At 48.1% G+C, this 12931-nt stretch overlaps 1 protein-coding gene across 1 annotated transcript in view; it reads left to right on the top strand.

The window, feature by feature from the left end:
- DSCAM (DS cell adhesion molecule) overlaps positions 1-12931 on the top strand; it is an 822687-nt gene that overhangs the window by 692332 nt on the left and 117424 nt on the right. The window contains exon 15 of the mRNA XM_073887019.1: positions 6584-6751. Within this exon, the coding sequence (XP_073743120.1) occupies positions 6584-6751 (168 nt within the window). The remainder of the gene's footprint in view (positions 1-6583; positions 6752-12931) is intronic.

Below are 12931 nucleotides of genomic sequence, written 5' to 3'. Positions count from 1 at the left end.
CAGCACAATGCCTGCCACATGAGGAGCACTCAGAAAATACTTGGGGCATTTAATTTACCTGTGATCCAAATCTAAGAATCATCTTCACAGCACTTCTGAATTCTAAATCAATCGGGCTCTACATAACCTATGTCGGAGAGCTCCTTATCTATGATCCGGCTGCAGTCAGAACCTATCCGTGCTTCACACTGCCCTTCCGCCACACACAGGGCCAGTGGTTGAGAGGTTCACACAGCTCTGGAGCAGGTCTAACCCAGTCTGAGTTAGAATAGGTTCCAGGAGAGTCACTGGGGGAGAGCCCACGGGACAAGTGGGTCCGACTCCATGACCTCACGTCACCAGCAGGGCCTTCCTGACCCTCCACTGCGTTCAGTTTGAAAGGCCTGGGCAGCAGGCGATAATTATATTCACTGCCATAAAAATCACGTTAGTCTTTTCATGTATTAGTTTCTTCCTCGATAAGTTTTGGGTGTATAAAAAGGACAACTATAATTTAAGCTAATGCAACTTATAGGCTGAGTACATAGAAAATTGATCCTTGAAATCACAGCTTAAATGTCACTTCCTCCAGGAAGCCTTCCCTGATCACCCATTTTATAATGTGCCCCTTCCTCTATTCATATAGCATCCTGTCTGCCTTGGAACATTTAGTGGGCTTGTGGATGCTTACTGAATACCTGGGTCCTCTGCTGGGAAGATGTTTAACATCTGTCTCCCCTACTGGGAAGCTGTCCCTCTGAGGGTTCTTGTGACCCCTCAGGGCAGGGATGGTGTCTGAGGAGCCCTGTGCTACGACCCTGCATCCCCCACAGTGAGCAGTCCACATATGAGACTTTTCATAAACATTTGTGAGCTTGTTGACTCTCATCCTCTGTGTCAAGCAATGAAATCATCCCCAAGACATTTTCTTCTAGTCTTCGTTAATTTGCCAAGGACGTGAGGTATTGCTTTACTTGGCGTTTGTAACTGAGTGGGTCCCTGCAAGGGGTCACTCAGTCTGTGCTTGAACAGCCCCAACAATGCAAACTCACTAGCCCCAGGAAAGCACAGTTCTGCCTTGGGCCAGCCATGACTGTCACAAGTTCTTACATTTCATGCTTCCTGAATCCAGTGGCTCTCTTCCCACCCCGAAACCCTGTGGTCAAATGACACCCCTTGCAGGATTTGAAGACAGAGGACTCTCCTGCTTTCCTGTTTGCCAGGAAAAATAAAACATCCCAAGTCCCTTGACTTGTATCTCCTATGACCACCCCGTGACCCTCTCAATCCGGTCCTGCCCGCATCATCGACTTTGCCTTGTGTGCCATGGCTTTGGCTGCCACGTGACTTGGTTCCTAGAGAGTACTGCTTCTCCTCTTGATGGACACAAAAACCCCTCCGCCACCCAATCCCAGCATCTCGCCCTGTGTGTGCCTCCAGCTCCTCAGGTGCTTTGCGGCATCCCCTCCTTCCGCTCGTTGGAAGGCAGCCTGCCTCATGCCCACATCCCCCCTTTTGGCCCTGTCTCCTTCTGCACAGTGCCCCACAGATCGCCCAGGGGGCTCCAGTGCCTTGGGACCTGCTCTTGTCCTGGCACGTAACCATCCGGCCCAGGAAGCACACACTCTCTCGTGCAGCTAGGTGCCATCTTCCAGAGACTTCTTTCTCGAGCCTCCCTTCCCCATCTCACCCTGAGAATATCTCCTCCATGGAGCAGACGGAGCAGAGGGGGCTTTCCCTATGCCCTGTGTCTCCCGTCTAGTAACCAGTGCAGTAGAAGTGGTCCTTCCCTGAGCTGCCTCATAATTTTTAAACATTTAGAATCATTGTGTCTCCAGAACATCCTTCTGGTCACCCTCACTCCTCCTGGTCTTTGGCTTCTAACAACACTTCTTTAGATCAAATTTTCCCTTCTTATGTTTGTCCCTGATGATCTGCCATCCCCCTGACTTGGGATGCCGGACCCCCAAGGGGGGGGGTCCCCAGTGAGCACCCAGTGCAAGCACCCTGGTCCCTGTGGGCTCCCTCAGTCCTTTCCCACGGGATTGTTGGGTATCTCAGAGGCAGGAATGTGAGTCTGAACTTCCCTCATCCTCTTCTTGCACCAGGCTCTCTGGGGCATGTCAGGGAACCCCACCCACTGGTTCAGGGAATGCCCCTGACATCTCCTTTCTAAACCAGGGTCCAAGTCTGCTCTTGCACAGCTCTCCCCACTTCCGTCCCCACATACTCATAGGAGTTACAGTAATTCTGTTCCCTTCCCTTGCACTTGACTAAACTCCCGGTCAGTAAGCCAAGTCAAGCCCTTGTCAGTCTGCCTTCCAACATATGAGACATTCAGCAGACGCCTGGAAAATTGAAATCCAGTCTCATTAGGTGTCCTGCAGGGACGATGTGGAGGTCACATGCTACCAGAAAATGACCTTGAGCTTCGGGGTAACACAGGTGAAGTCAAACCCCGCACGCCATGCCCGCCATGTAACAGGCCTTCGTTTCTTGACCTTCACGAGGAAAATAAAAATCCCTACCTCACCAAGATGTTGTAATAATTCATTCAGATAGAGCGCTCCAAACTCTAGCTGTGCATCGGAATGACCCAGAGAGAGGCTTTGTGAAGCACGGTTTTCTGGGCACCGTTACGAAGTGATTCTGATTCAGTGGGTCTGAAAGTACAGGTGTCGCAAAACTCCAAGGTGTTTCCAGCATGCCCATGCTTCTGGGGACCGCAGGAGTCACGTTTATAAAATGCCTAGCACAGGACCAGGGGGGCAGATGCAACCCCACAAACCCATTGTCTGCCCTGCTCTGGGAGCCGAACTCCCCCGGCTACGACATGCAGATTTTTTTTTTTCCCCTCGGAGCTCCCCTTGGGTTCACCCGGTGGCAAGCACAAAGAATGATTCAGACAAGGATCCTGGCAGTGACTGTGTTCTGTCAGGGGCCCCTCTTCTGCGGTCCCAGCCCTTTCTGGACTCCGGCAATCCTCTCCCTTCCCGTTGGCCCTCCTGACCCCAGAGGGAGCAGCTCCCCACTCTTGCTAGGCGCTGGGAATCTCTAGCCCAGCCCACACCTTGGTAAATAGGCCCCTTGTGAAGGATTGTCCAGTGTGAACTATAAGCCCTCCTCGACACTATATTTGTTCTCTGCATCCGGAGAGCACTGCCCCCCTCCTCCACGGGGCAAGGACACCTGTGGTACATTCCCCCGACAATTTCAATTTCTTGCCCTTCCTGTTCATGCCCTTCCCAACACTCTCCATGCATCCTCCAGCTCTCGGATTCCCAAGCACGCATTTCTGCTTGGGACTGACTCCTAAGTTTCTTTATTTTGTCTGTGGTATGCCCTTCCCAGGTGTACTTGCATTTCAGTCTGCATTTCCATCCTCCCAAGTGTCAAGATCACTCTGTGATTGTTCATAATGCCCAGTGCTACATTTTCCAGCACACTTTGCTGATAATCCACGTCCTGCACATCAGCCTCTGTGATCAGATGCAGTATTTCCGATCCCTAAACTCTTTTCTTCTGGGTAGCCACCTCCTTGTTTTTATTCCTCCTTTGATGCCGTATCATTTGCCAGAAGGTGTCTGGGGATTTAAGTAGACTTTCTTCTCCTTCTCCATTCAGTTACTTTCAAATCCTCCAGGATAAAGCATTCTTTCTCATCTTCTTGATCTTTAGCTCAAAATCCTTCCTGTGTTGTTCTGAACCTTATTCTAATAATCATGATCATTGACATCATCTTTTTTTATCAAAGTGCAATAACTGCAGGAAAGCTAAAAACACCACCCTTTCTTTTTTTTAAATAATTTTTTATTGTTATGTTAATCACCATACATTACATCATTAGTTTTTGATGAAGTGTTCCATGATTCATTGTTTGTGCATAACACCCAGTGCTCCACGCAGAACGTGCCCTCTTTAATACCCACCACCAGGCTAACCCATCCCCCCACCCCCCTCCTTTCTAGAGCCCTCAGTTTGTTTCTCAGAGTCCATCGTCTCTCATGGTCTGTCTCCCCCTCCGACTTACTCCCCTTCATTCTTCCCCTCCTGCTATCTTCTTCTTCTTTTTTTTTTCCTTAACATATATTGCATTATTTGTTTCAGAAGTACAGATCTGTGATTCATCAGTCTCGCACAATTCACAGCGCTCACCATAGCACATACCCTCCCCAATGTCTATCACCCAGCCACCCCATCCCTCCCACCCCCCCACCACTCCAGCAACCCTCAGTTTGTTTCCTGAGATTAAGAAGTCCTCCTATCAGTGAGGTCATAGGATACATGTCTTTCTCTGATTGACTTTTTTCACTCAGCATAACACCCTCCAGTTCCATCCATGTCGTTGCAAATGGCAAGATCTCATTCCTTTTGATGGCTGCATAATATTCCATTGTGTATATATACCACCTCTTCTTTATCCATTCATCTGTCGATGGATATCTTGGCTCTTTCCACAGTTTGGCTATTGTGGACATTGCTGCTATAAACATCGGGGTGCACATACCCCTTCGGATCCCTACATTTGTATCTTTGGGTTAAATACCCAGTAGTGCAATTGCTGGATCGTATGGTAGCTCTATTTTCAACTGTTTGAGGAACCTCCATACTGTTTTCCAGAGTGGCTGCACCAGCTTGCATTTCCACCAACAGTGTAGGAGGGTTCCCCTTTCTCCACATCCCCGCCAACATCTGTCGTTTCCTGACTTGTTAATTTTGGCCATTCTGATGGGTGTGAGGTGGTATCTCATTGAGGTTTTGATTTGGATTTCCCTGATGCTGAGCGATGTTGAGCACTTTTTCATGTGTCTGTTGGCCATTTAAAACACCACCCTTTCTTCAAGCACCTTGCACTTCCTGCCCTTTACCCCTTGCCTTGGCCACGCCCCCAGGGGCTCCTCATGAGTTGATTGGCAGGAGGAGGAGGCGGTCAGTGGACATTACTACACCTCCTCAGGCCTCTTTGCTGTCTCCCAGACACATCCTCAGTGAAGATGGCCATGTCTTCATGGAGCTGGCAGTTCTAGAAACCTCCCTGTGGCCTGGAGCAGAGACATCAACGACTATCAGTACCTACTGGTTAGCCACTTCTCTGCACCTTACAGAGCCTGGGGTTCCTCTCTTGTCCTAGAGGTCTTCTCCAGAAGGTTTGGCTTTCTCCTTTTGGGACAGGGTCCACATTTCTGTGTCAGTCCATTGGTCCTAAATGGCCCCCACTTCGGGGTCCTCTGTCGGATCACCTTCTTCTCCTCTTCTACTGTGTGATTTTTTTTGTAGCATCTTCTTTTTCTATGTCAGTGTTTATCCACCTTCAATCTTCTTGACTCAAGGGATACTTTTCCTTTTAGGTGGAATAGTCATTGTCAGTCTTTATTATGCTCTGTTCCCCAGTTAGTTACAGCATTCCAAGGCAGCCTGGAAGAGACACATTTTTGTACAAGTCCAGAAGACCTCTTAATATTTATGGCTACCTGTAAGCAGACCAGCCCTCTGAACTTCCATGCTCATCATGAACATGGAAGGGGAAATGAACCCTCCCCAGGGCTCAGAGGTCTGTATGTTTGCCCTTTATGTATTCATCTGTTAAACATGCATTCATGATGTGGCATCTGCTATGCATCAGGCACTGTGCAAACACCGGGGACGTGGCAGTGGACATGGCAAGCACAGTGTCTGCTGCCACAGAGCTCAGAATCCAGCAGGGAACACAGAACCTCAGTGAGATATAGGGGTGGTGAGCGCCACCAAAGAGGACACCAGGGACTGTGGGGCTGTATAAGCCCCATCTCTGTGCACCACCTTAGGTTCTTGTTCTCCCACAACTGACAGCATCTCTTGACCGCTCAACCCAATTAGCAACCACCCAAACTCTTTCTGAAAGGAGAACCATTTACTCCTCATTGGTCGAAACCCCAAACCCAGCAGGTACAAATTGTCACATATTCAATGATAACTCTTCCCGTGAGGTCTGTGCTCTTGTGAAAATTAGCTGTGGTTGAAAATATTTCCCACAAGAAAGTATTTGAGACTAAGTGTTTACGCTGGAGACTGAGATTAGTTTTTACGTAAGTATTTCATGTTGACTGCTGTGCTTCTAGAGCAGGAAGGATCTGACATGGTTAGGGGTTTCGCTGGTTTTCAAATACCTTTTAGAACCAGGGTTTTTATTTTTGTTTTTGTTTTGTGGGTAGGGGGCAGTGTCCAAACCATAATTCCTTTTACTATCTCGTACAATGAGTGCCTTGATGTGGCCGTTTCCCAATCCACTGACCTGTGCTCCTATCTCTTGCGCCTTCCTCCTTGAAACCCACCAGTGCCTCAGACATTCCCCCCCCAGACCTTAGCTGCCCACAGCCCTTGGCCCCCTTAACATGGGTAATGAGTGTGCAATGTCCCCCTCTGATGGCCAACCCGCCAGCACACTGGGAGCATTGCTTTGAGAATTCACTTGGAGTTGTAACTGTTCTTTCTTTCTTCCTTCCTGTGTGTGTGCGCGTGTGTGCGTGTGCGTGTGCGTGTTTAATTCCTACTTGTGAACTTTCAGAGGCAGAGAAAAAAAACTCACGTCTCTATCTCTTCTTTTTTGAAAAACAAAACCCAAAAGACTCCTGGGATTCTGCTCAGAGAACCAAAGATGTTTCCCCTCAGCTGAACTCGGCCACCATCATTGATATCCACCCTTCCTCCACCTACAGCATCCGCATGTACGCTAAGAACCGGATTGGCAAGAGCGAGCCCAGCAACGAGCTCTCCATCACCGCGGATGAGGCAGGTGCGTGTGAGCAGGCGAGGCCCATGTCCCGGAGCCCCGGAGCTGGCCCCCGGGGCTCAGATGGCTAACACAGAATCAGGCTGTGGGCTGTGCCTGGTGGAGGCCTTTTGAAGAGTGCCCTCCATAGCGCCACACCCTGTTAGAGACGCAGACAGCACTCGGCCTCCTACTTTGAAGGCACTGTTCTTCCAACTTCGTTCAGGGTTCTCATATGCAAGAATTAAAACACAGACATAGGAGACTACCAGTCTGGTGATATTTTAAAGACCTGGGCCATTTTTACATTTCCTCTGTTTGGATCATGGAATCCAGGTTGACAGGAGAACCATGAGTGTATGTCTTGCCCAAGGCCCTACGCAATCCAGGTGTGAGTGGATGGCTTCACTAGGAAATGGCAAGAATACTCTGTGTGTGACGAGGTGGGGGGACAGCGGTAGATGATATTTTATTGACTAGAAATGTCAATATTTCTATAGTAAACTTTATTGTTCTTCCTATTACAAAGAATTTCATATTCAGGGTTGAAAATTTAGAGGATAGTGATAAACATTTTGAAGAAGGCAAAACCGCTTCCCTAATCCCACCACCTAGGGCTACCTGTGGGCATGGTGCTATCACCTACTGAATCATTCATCACACATATGCACGCATGCGTTCTCCCTCCAACACTCGCCCATGACTACCAGGGATGAACTGACCAATTTGTGGGGGTCTGAGCCGTTAGGCAGTGCCAGTGAAGGCTGGCTGTCAACCCACGTCCTGGAGGGAGAGGAGGAAGCCAGCTGCCATTGAGGTGGTCTGGGGAAGGAAAGGTAAGGACCCAGGCCTGGCTCATCTCTTGGGAGAAAGAGTGTCCAGCCCCAAACCTGGCTTTTCTTTCCCTGCCGGAAATCAGAGCTAATCAGCCACTATGTACTGCTGCGGTGAAATTGGAAACTTAGACTCAGATCCCTTCTTCAACACCAGGTTTAAGGTGATCATCCCCGAATGAGTGGGAGTCCACGAGAGGTTTGTTTCAGCTTTCAGCTGGGGAATTAGGGTTGTTCTTGACTTCCTTCCCTCCACCCCCTTCTCTTCGACCCTCATTAATGGCATTCCAAAAAGTCATCACTCTTATATACCCCTTAAGTACTTGCCTATGATTCATAATGATATCTTTCACCATCTATTTCACAAATCCTATATTATTAGACATGTCTGTTTTTTTCTGTTTTTTATTACTATAAATGCTACTGTGATGAACATCCTCTGCAGCCTGTCTTTTGCCCCTTAAGATTATTCTCTTAGGTTCAATTCCAAGTAGTAGGATTGCTGGACCAAAACAAATACAAACATTTCACTCTCCTGCTATGTGTAGTCAATACCATCCACAAGGAAGTGGGTTGAAATAGACAGTTCTTCCCGCAGTGGGGATGAGCACTTCATTCTCCACCTGGGAACACATTGGTTCTTGAAAATTGTTTTTACGGGCCGGTGATGGGATAGCTTTATTCATGGATGTCTGAGGATGAGCCATGTCTATTGCTTAGAAACTCTGTGTGATTTCTCATCTGCAAAATGGACATAACGATGCCTTTCTCCTCCTCACCACAAACATATTGGATAATTGGGGGAAAGAAATGCAAGCTCTCAAAGTACTTTGTATTTCTCAGAAACAAGTGAGAAATGAGTGTCAACGTGCTCCTGCAGAAATAGAATCGTATTTAAATATTTAAACAGCCCACGAACTTCCTGGAATTTCATCACATTGTATATTTAGGGAGGAGACGCTGCCCCCCAAATGTAATCTTGGACTCACTCCTCACTCCTAAGAAGGAAGCTTCTCCTCCTTCTTAACCCTTGCTCTGACTGCGCTCCGTCTGGACATCCTTCTCAAGAGAACTGTATTTTCCACTGCCTTCCCAATTGCCATGATGAACCCTGCCCTGTAGCCTTTTCTTGGGTTCTCGGTGACCCCTGCTACAGCTGACAGTTGCCATGGCAGCGTCGCTCCCCAGCCTGGAGGCCAGGTGAAGAGCCACTCCCGGCCGGGCGCCGACCTGCGACGCCACTCCCTGGCCTTTCTGCAGACACCCTCTTGGCTTCCGGGGCTGGCCTCTGGGATTCCACCTGCACGCTGGCTGCTGGTGGCCCCACAGGGCCTCTCTGATTTACTCTTCAGAGGAGCTAGGGGAAAATGCAAGGAGGGGAGCAGGTAGAGCAAAGTGGAGCTCCAAAACAGAATTTGTCTTTGTCTTAGTGCATCGGTTTTGTGCCTGACATGAAGAAATCAGGTTTTCTTACTTGTGACTCACGGAGAAGGTAGGGCAACTGTCCTGGCCAAAGATCCCCCCATCAGAATTGCCTGCAGTGGCCATGGATTGCTACTAACGCTTCCCAGCAGGGATACCCAGTGACACATCTGTGGGGAGCTACTGTCATCTCAAGGTGACCTTTTCCCATCCTTATTGCCCACTTTCCTTAAGGCCATCTCTCAAGCAGACTATCTCTCTCTCAGATGGAAGCTTCTGGAAGCTGTAGACCCACTCATTTTTATGGTAATACAGTGCCCAAGTCTCAGGCATGGGGGACATCGCTCAGTACCCAGCTGGAAATGTGTCTTTGAGGTGGTTAGGTCTGGGTCTTCCCCGACCCCCTCTGCTTTGAAGCTGCACTCAACTTCCTATGGCCCCTTCCTGCCCCCAGTCCTCTGCATGTGTGCTGTGCCCTCTGTCTGGAGGGTCTCCCTGGATGACGTTAGTGCCTCCTCCCCCACCGCTAAGTAGGAATCCTTCTGACAATGGCCTTTGAGGCATGTCATCCTTTCTGCATGGACCTCAGGGTCCTGGGTGAGGCTGTGGCCCCCTCAGCATCAGGGGCTACAGGCTACTCCTGTTTCCTTCTTCATGTGTGTCCGGCACAAGGCAGATCTTTCATGGAAATCTCATGTGGGAGGAATCTTCATAAAGATGACTCACTGTACTGTGTTAGAAGGGTGTAACAGTGATTGTGTGTGTGTGTGTGTGTGTGTGTGTGTGTGTAGAATGTATTTGCACTGAAATTTTGAAGGGTCTCATAAAGAAAGAAAAGTAGAGGAAGGCAAAAGGGAAGGGCTTTGGAAGGTGGAGGAAGAAGAAGGCACACCCAACCAGAGCTCTAAGCCTACAGGAATCATCGGGGTCAGTAGCCTGAGATTCCCAGCCCTGTCCCGATGGGCTGGGGCTTGTCCCAGGTCACAAACTGCAGCCCACAGCACAGGAGGCCTGAGCATGGTGTTTGGCTTGGGTCTGGCCTACTGTAGTGCAAATCGTTCAATTTAGGTGCCAGTTATTGAAATCGGGAAAATTCAGATCAGAATCCAAATTTTGAGTTTCTCCTGAGTGCCTGCTTGGCACCCATCAGCTGGAGCCAAGTATACAGAGGTTACCTTGAGGCTGGCCATAGCTCCCCTCAATTAATCATCATCCCACCCTCCTTTCATTTCAGAGTTCAGCAAATTCCAGCCCATGGGCCAAATCCCCCCTACAACCCTCAAGCAAAGAATAGGGTTTACATTTTAAAAAGAAGACTATGTAACAGAGACCTCCCGTGGCCTACAAAGCCTAAATATTCCCTATTTGGCCCTTTACATGAAAATTTTACAGATCCCTAACTTAGGCCTTGCCGTGGTGGGAATTTGGGTTGTGGATTCCTGTCATATTTCCCATTGCAGAGCTTAGTGAAGAAGGAATCATACCATCTGCACAGCATCCTTACCTAATGTTGGAAAACAGCATTTTCCAATGCAACCACACGCACAGAATTTTCGTGTGAAAGTGCACAGGGGTGTTATCATACACCCGATGCTCTCGACACAAAGCAGGGGTCTCACTGTCCAGCACTCTCCTCCCGACTCCCCTCAGCAGCCCCTAACCCCTCAAGGGGGAGAAGGTGAGGGAGGAAGTGGAGACACTGTCAGGAGTCCACGGGATTAGATCCTAATGGACCAGAAATGCACTGACTCGCCAGGTTCCTTCAATGCCCATCAGCATGTCACATCCACAGCTGACCCTCACCAAGACCAACTTCCCTATCAGCAGCTGTGCCCTGGAGGTTACATGTCGCCTAGCACCTCTGCCTGGGTTTGGGATGGCTGATCCCTTCACTGTTTTCATTATGAATCTGCCCCTAGAACCTGGAAGTTCGGTTATGCAGGAGCTCACTGAGAAACCACTGAATTTTTTCAGATGCATCCGAGAGCGGAAAGTCGGAATTACGGAAGGGTCGCCACATGGAGTTGTCGGGTTTCCCTTGGATCCAGCGCTACATTAACAGCCCTTTGTAGCAGTCCTGATCACATTCCAGAGTAGCAGCTCCGATCTAGAGGAAGCGTTGCCTCTATGTGCTGAGCTGGGGGTGGAGGGGGAGAGGACATGATGAGGGCTTAAGGAATAAAAGGCATCCATCCACATGTAACAGTGAATGTGAAGCGTGGTGCCCAGTAGGGCCCGGTGTGGCATCAACTGTGTTCCTCCAGGGGACGTCAAATGCACAGGGTCTGGCCCCCGGGAAGAACCAGGCACGCCCTGTGCCTGAGCCTTCAGCAATCTGCTTCCGTGGCCCTCATTTTTCTCCAGCGTCCGTTTAGAGACTTTGGAAATTAAACCAAACAAATCACTGGATGCCTTGCCACTCCTCATTCATGCCCTATATACACTCACTGGCTAACCTAGAATGTTCTGGAATGTTTTGGATTGTTCGTTTCCCCCCCACACACACACCTCCTCAGGTGTTTGGTCAAATGGCATCTCTGTGAGTCCTACTCACTATTTAAAGTCCAACCCACTGCCCACTCTGGCACACTTGGCCCCCTCCCTCCCTCAACATTCTCCTTGGTAAAAAGAGCATCACATCACCATCAACATAGCATATAATTTAAATAAAATTTAAATTTAATTTAATTTAATTTTAATTTTAATAAAAAATAATGAAAATAAATGAAAAAATAAATAAATGAAAAAAACATAGCATATAGTTTACCAATTTATTTTGTTTAGCTCTACTTTGTGTCCCTCCCACGAGGGCAGGAATAGTTGCCTGTTTGGTTCATTGCCATATCCCAACCACCAAGAACAGTGTTTGGCACATAATAAGTGTTAAATAAAGAGCTTAAATTAATAAGCTACTTACTTGATAAATAGCTATTACATTACAAAATAGCTATCTTTTTCCCGTCTAGGGGTCAACTATTCTTTGTTTAATTTGATTTTTGTCAAACATCGTCTTGGTCTCCTCTGTGTAGCAAAGAGCATCATTCTCACCCCTGCTGCCTCCAGCAGAGGTAAACGTGTCTGTGGAGCCCACTTTTGTACCCTAGCCCCTGCTGACTTTTGCACTTGCACATAGGAAGCTCTCATTAAATCTGCCAATAAGGGAACCAGAGATAGAAATTTGGGAGTGATTCCCACAGAGACGGTTCAGCCAAGCTAAATGATTGATTTGGTGCCAAGACTCTGCGTTAAGCCAGGAGATGGCTTCGTGGAGGAGACGGTATTTCAAGGGGCAGAGGGGAGTGCTGAGGCTGGAGTCTTGTGTTCACCGATTGGAAGTGAGAGAGAGGACCATCCCTGGAGACCATCCATTGAGAGTGACTGTCAGGGAAGCAGGAAACAGGAGCGGAGCAGGCTCAGGAGGTGGCGAGGCAGAGAGAGGAAAGCAAGAGCAGATGTCTGCGTGTCTGGCAGTTAGGAAGGGTCTGTCATCCCTGTGTCTTGAGCCAAACAGAATTCACAAAAGTTGCCTTGCCTAGGAAGAGCATTGGGAACTGTACGCACCATCTCCAATTATTACTGTTTTGTAGATCGAGCAGTTTGGGCTCCTGTAGAAATACAGAGATTATTTATTTTTGAAAAATCACATTTATTATTAATTCTTACCTCCTAGCCTCTCCTCTTGCAAGAAAAAGCGAAATATTTTGGTTTAAAAACAGAAGAAGAAACTATGCTTTCTATAAATAGTATAGCTTCAGTTCAAGAACATGTAAATAAATTCTTAAATGTCAGATGTCAACACGGTTTTCAAAGTTAGTTAAATAAGTGAGTACCTAATGGTTGATCTTGAATCCTTTCAGCTTTGGGGAATTCAGTCTGCCTTGGATTAAATTTTAGAGAAATTACAGAAATTGTCTGTTTGCCAGGAGGTGAGGACCTGTGGAATGATTAC

Source organism: Callorhinus ursinus, unplaced genomic scaffold (genome assembly GCF_003265705.2).
Source record: "Callorhinus ursinus isolate GAN/ISIS: 27379988/994484 unplaced genomic scaffold, GSC_fseal_2.0 scaffold75, whole genome shotgun sequence".
NCBI classification, from domain to species: domain Eukaryota; kingdom Metazoa; phylum Chordata; class Mammalia; order Carnivora; family Otariidae; genus Callorhinus; species Callorhinus ursinus.
This window is presented reverse-complemented; position numbering and strand designations above follow the sequence as displayed.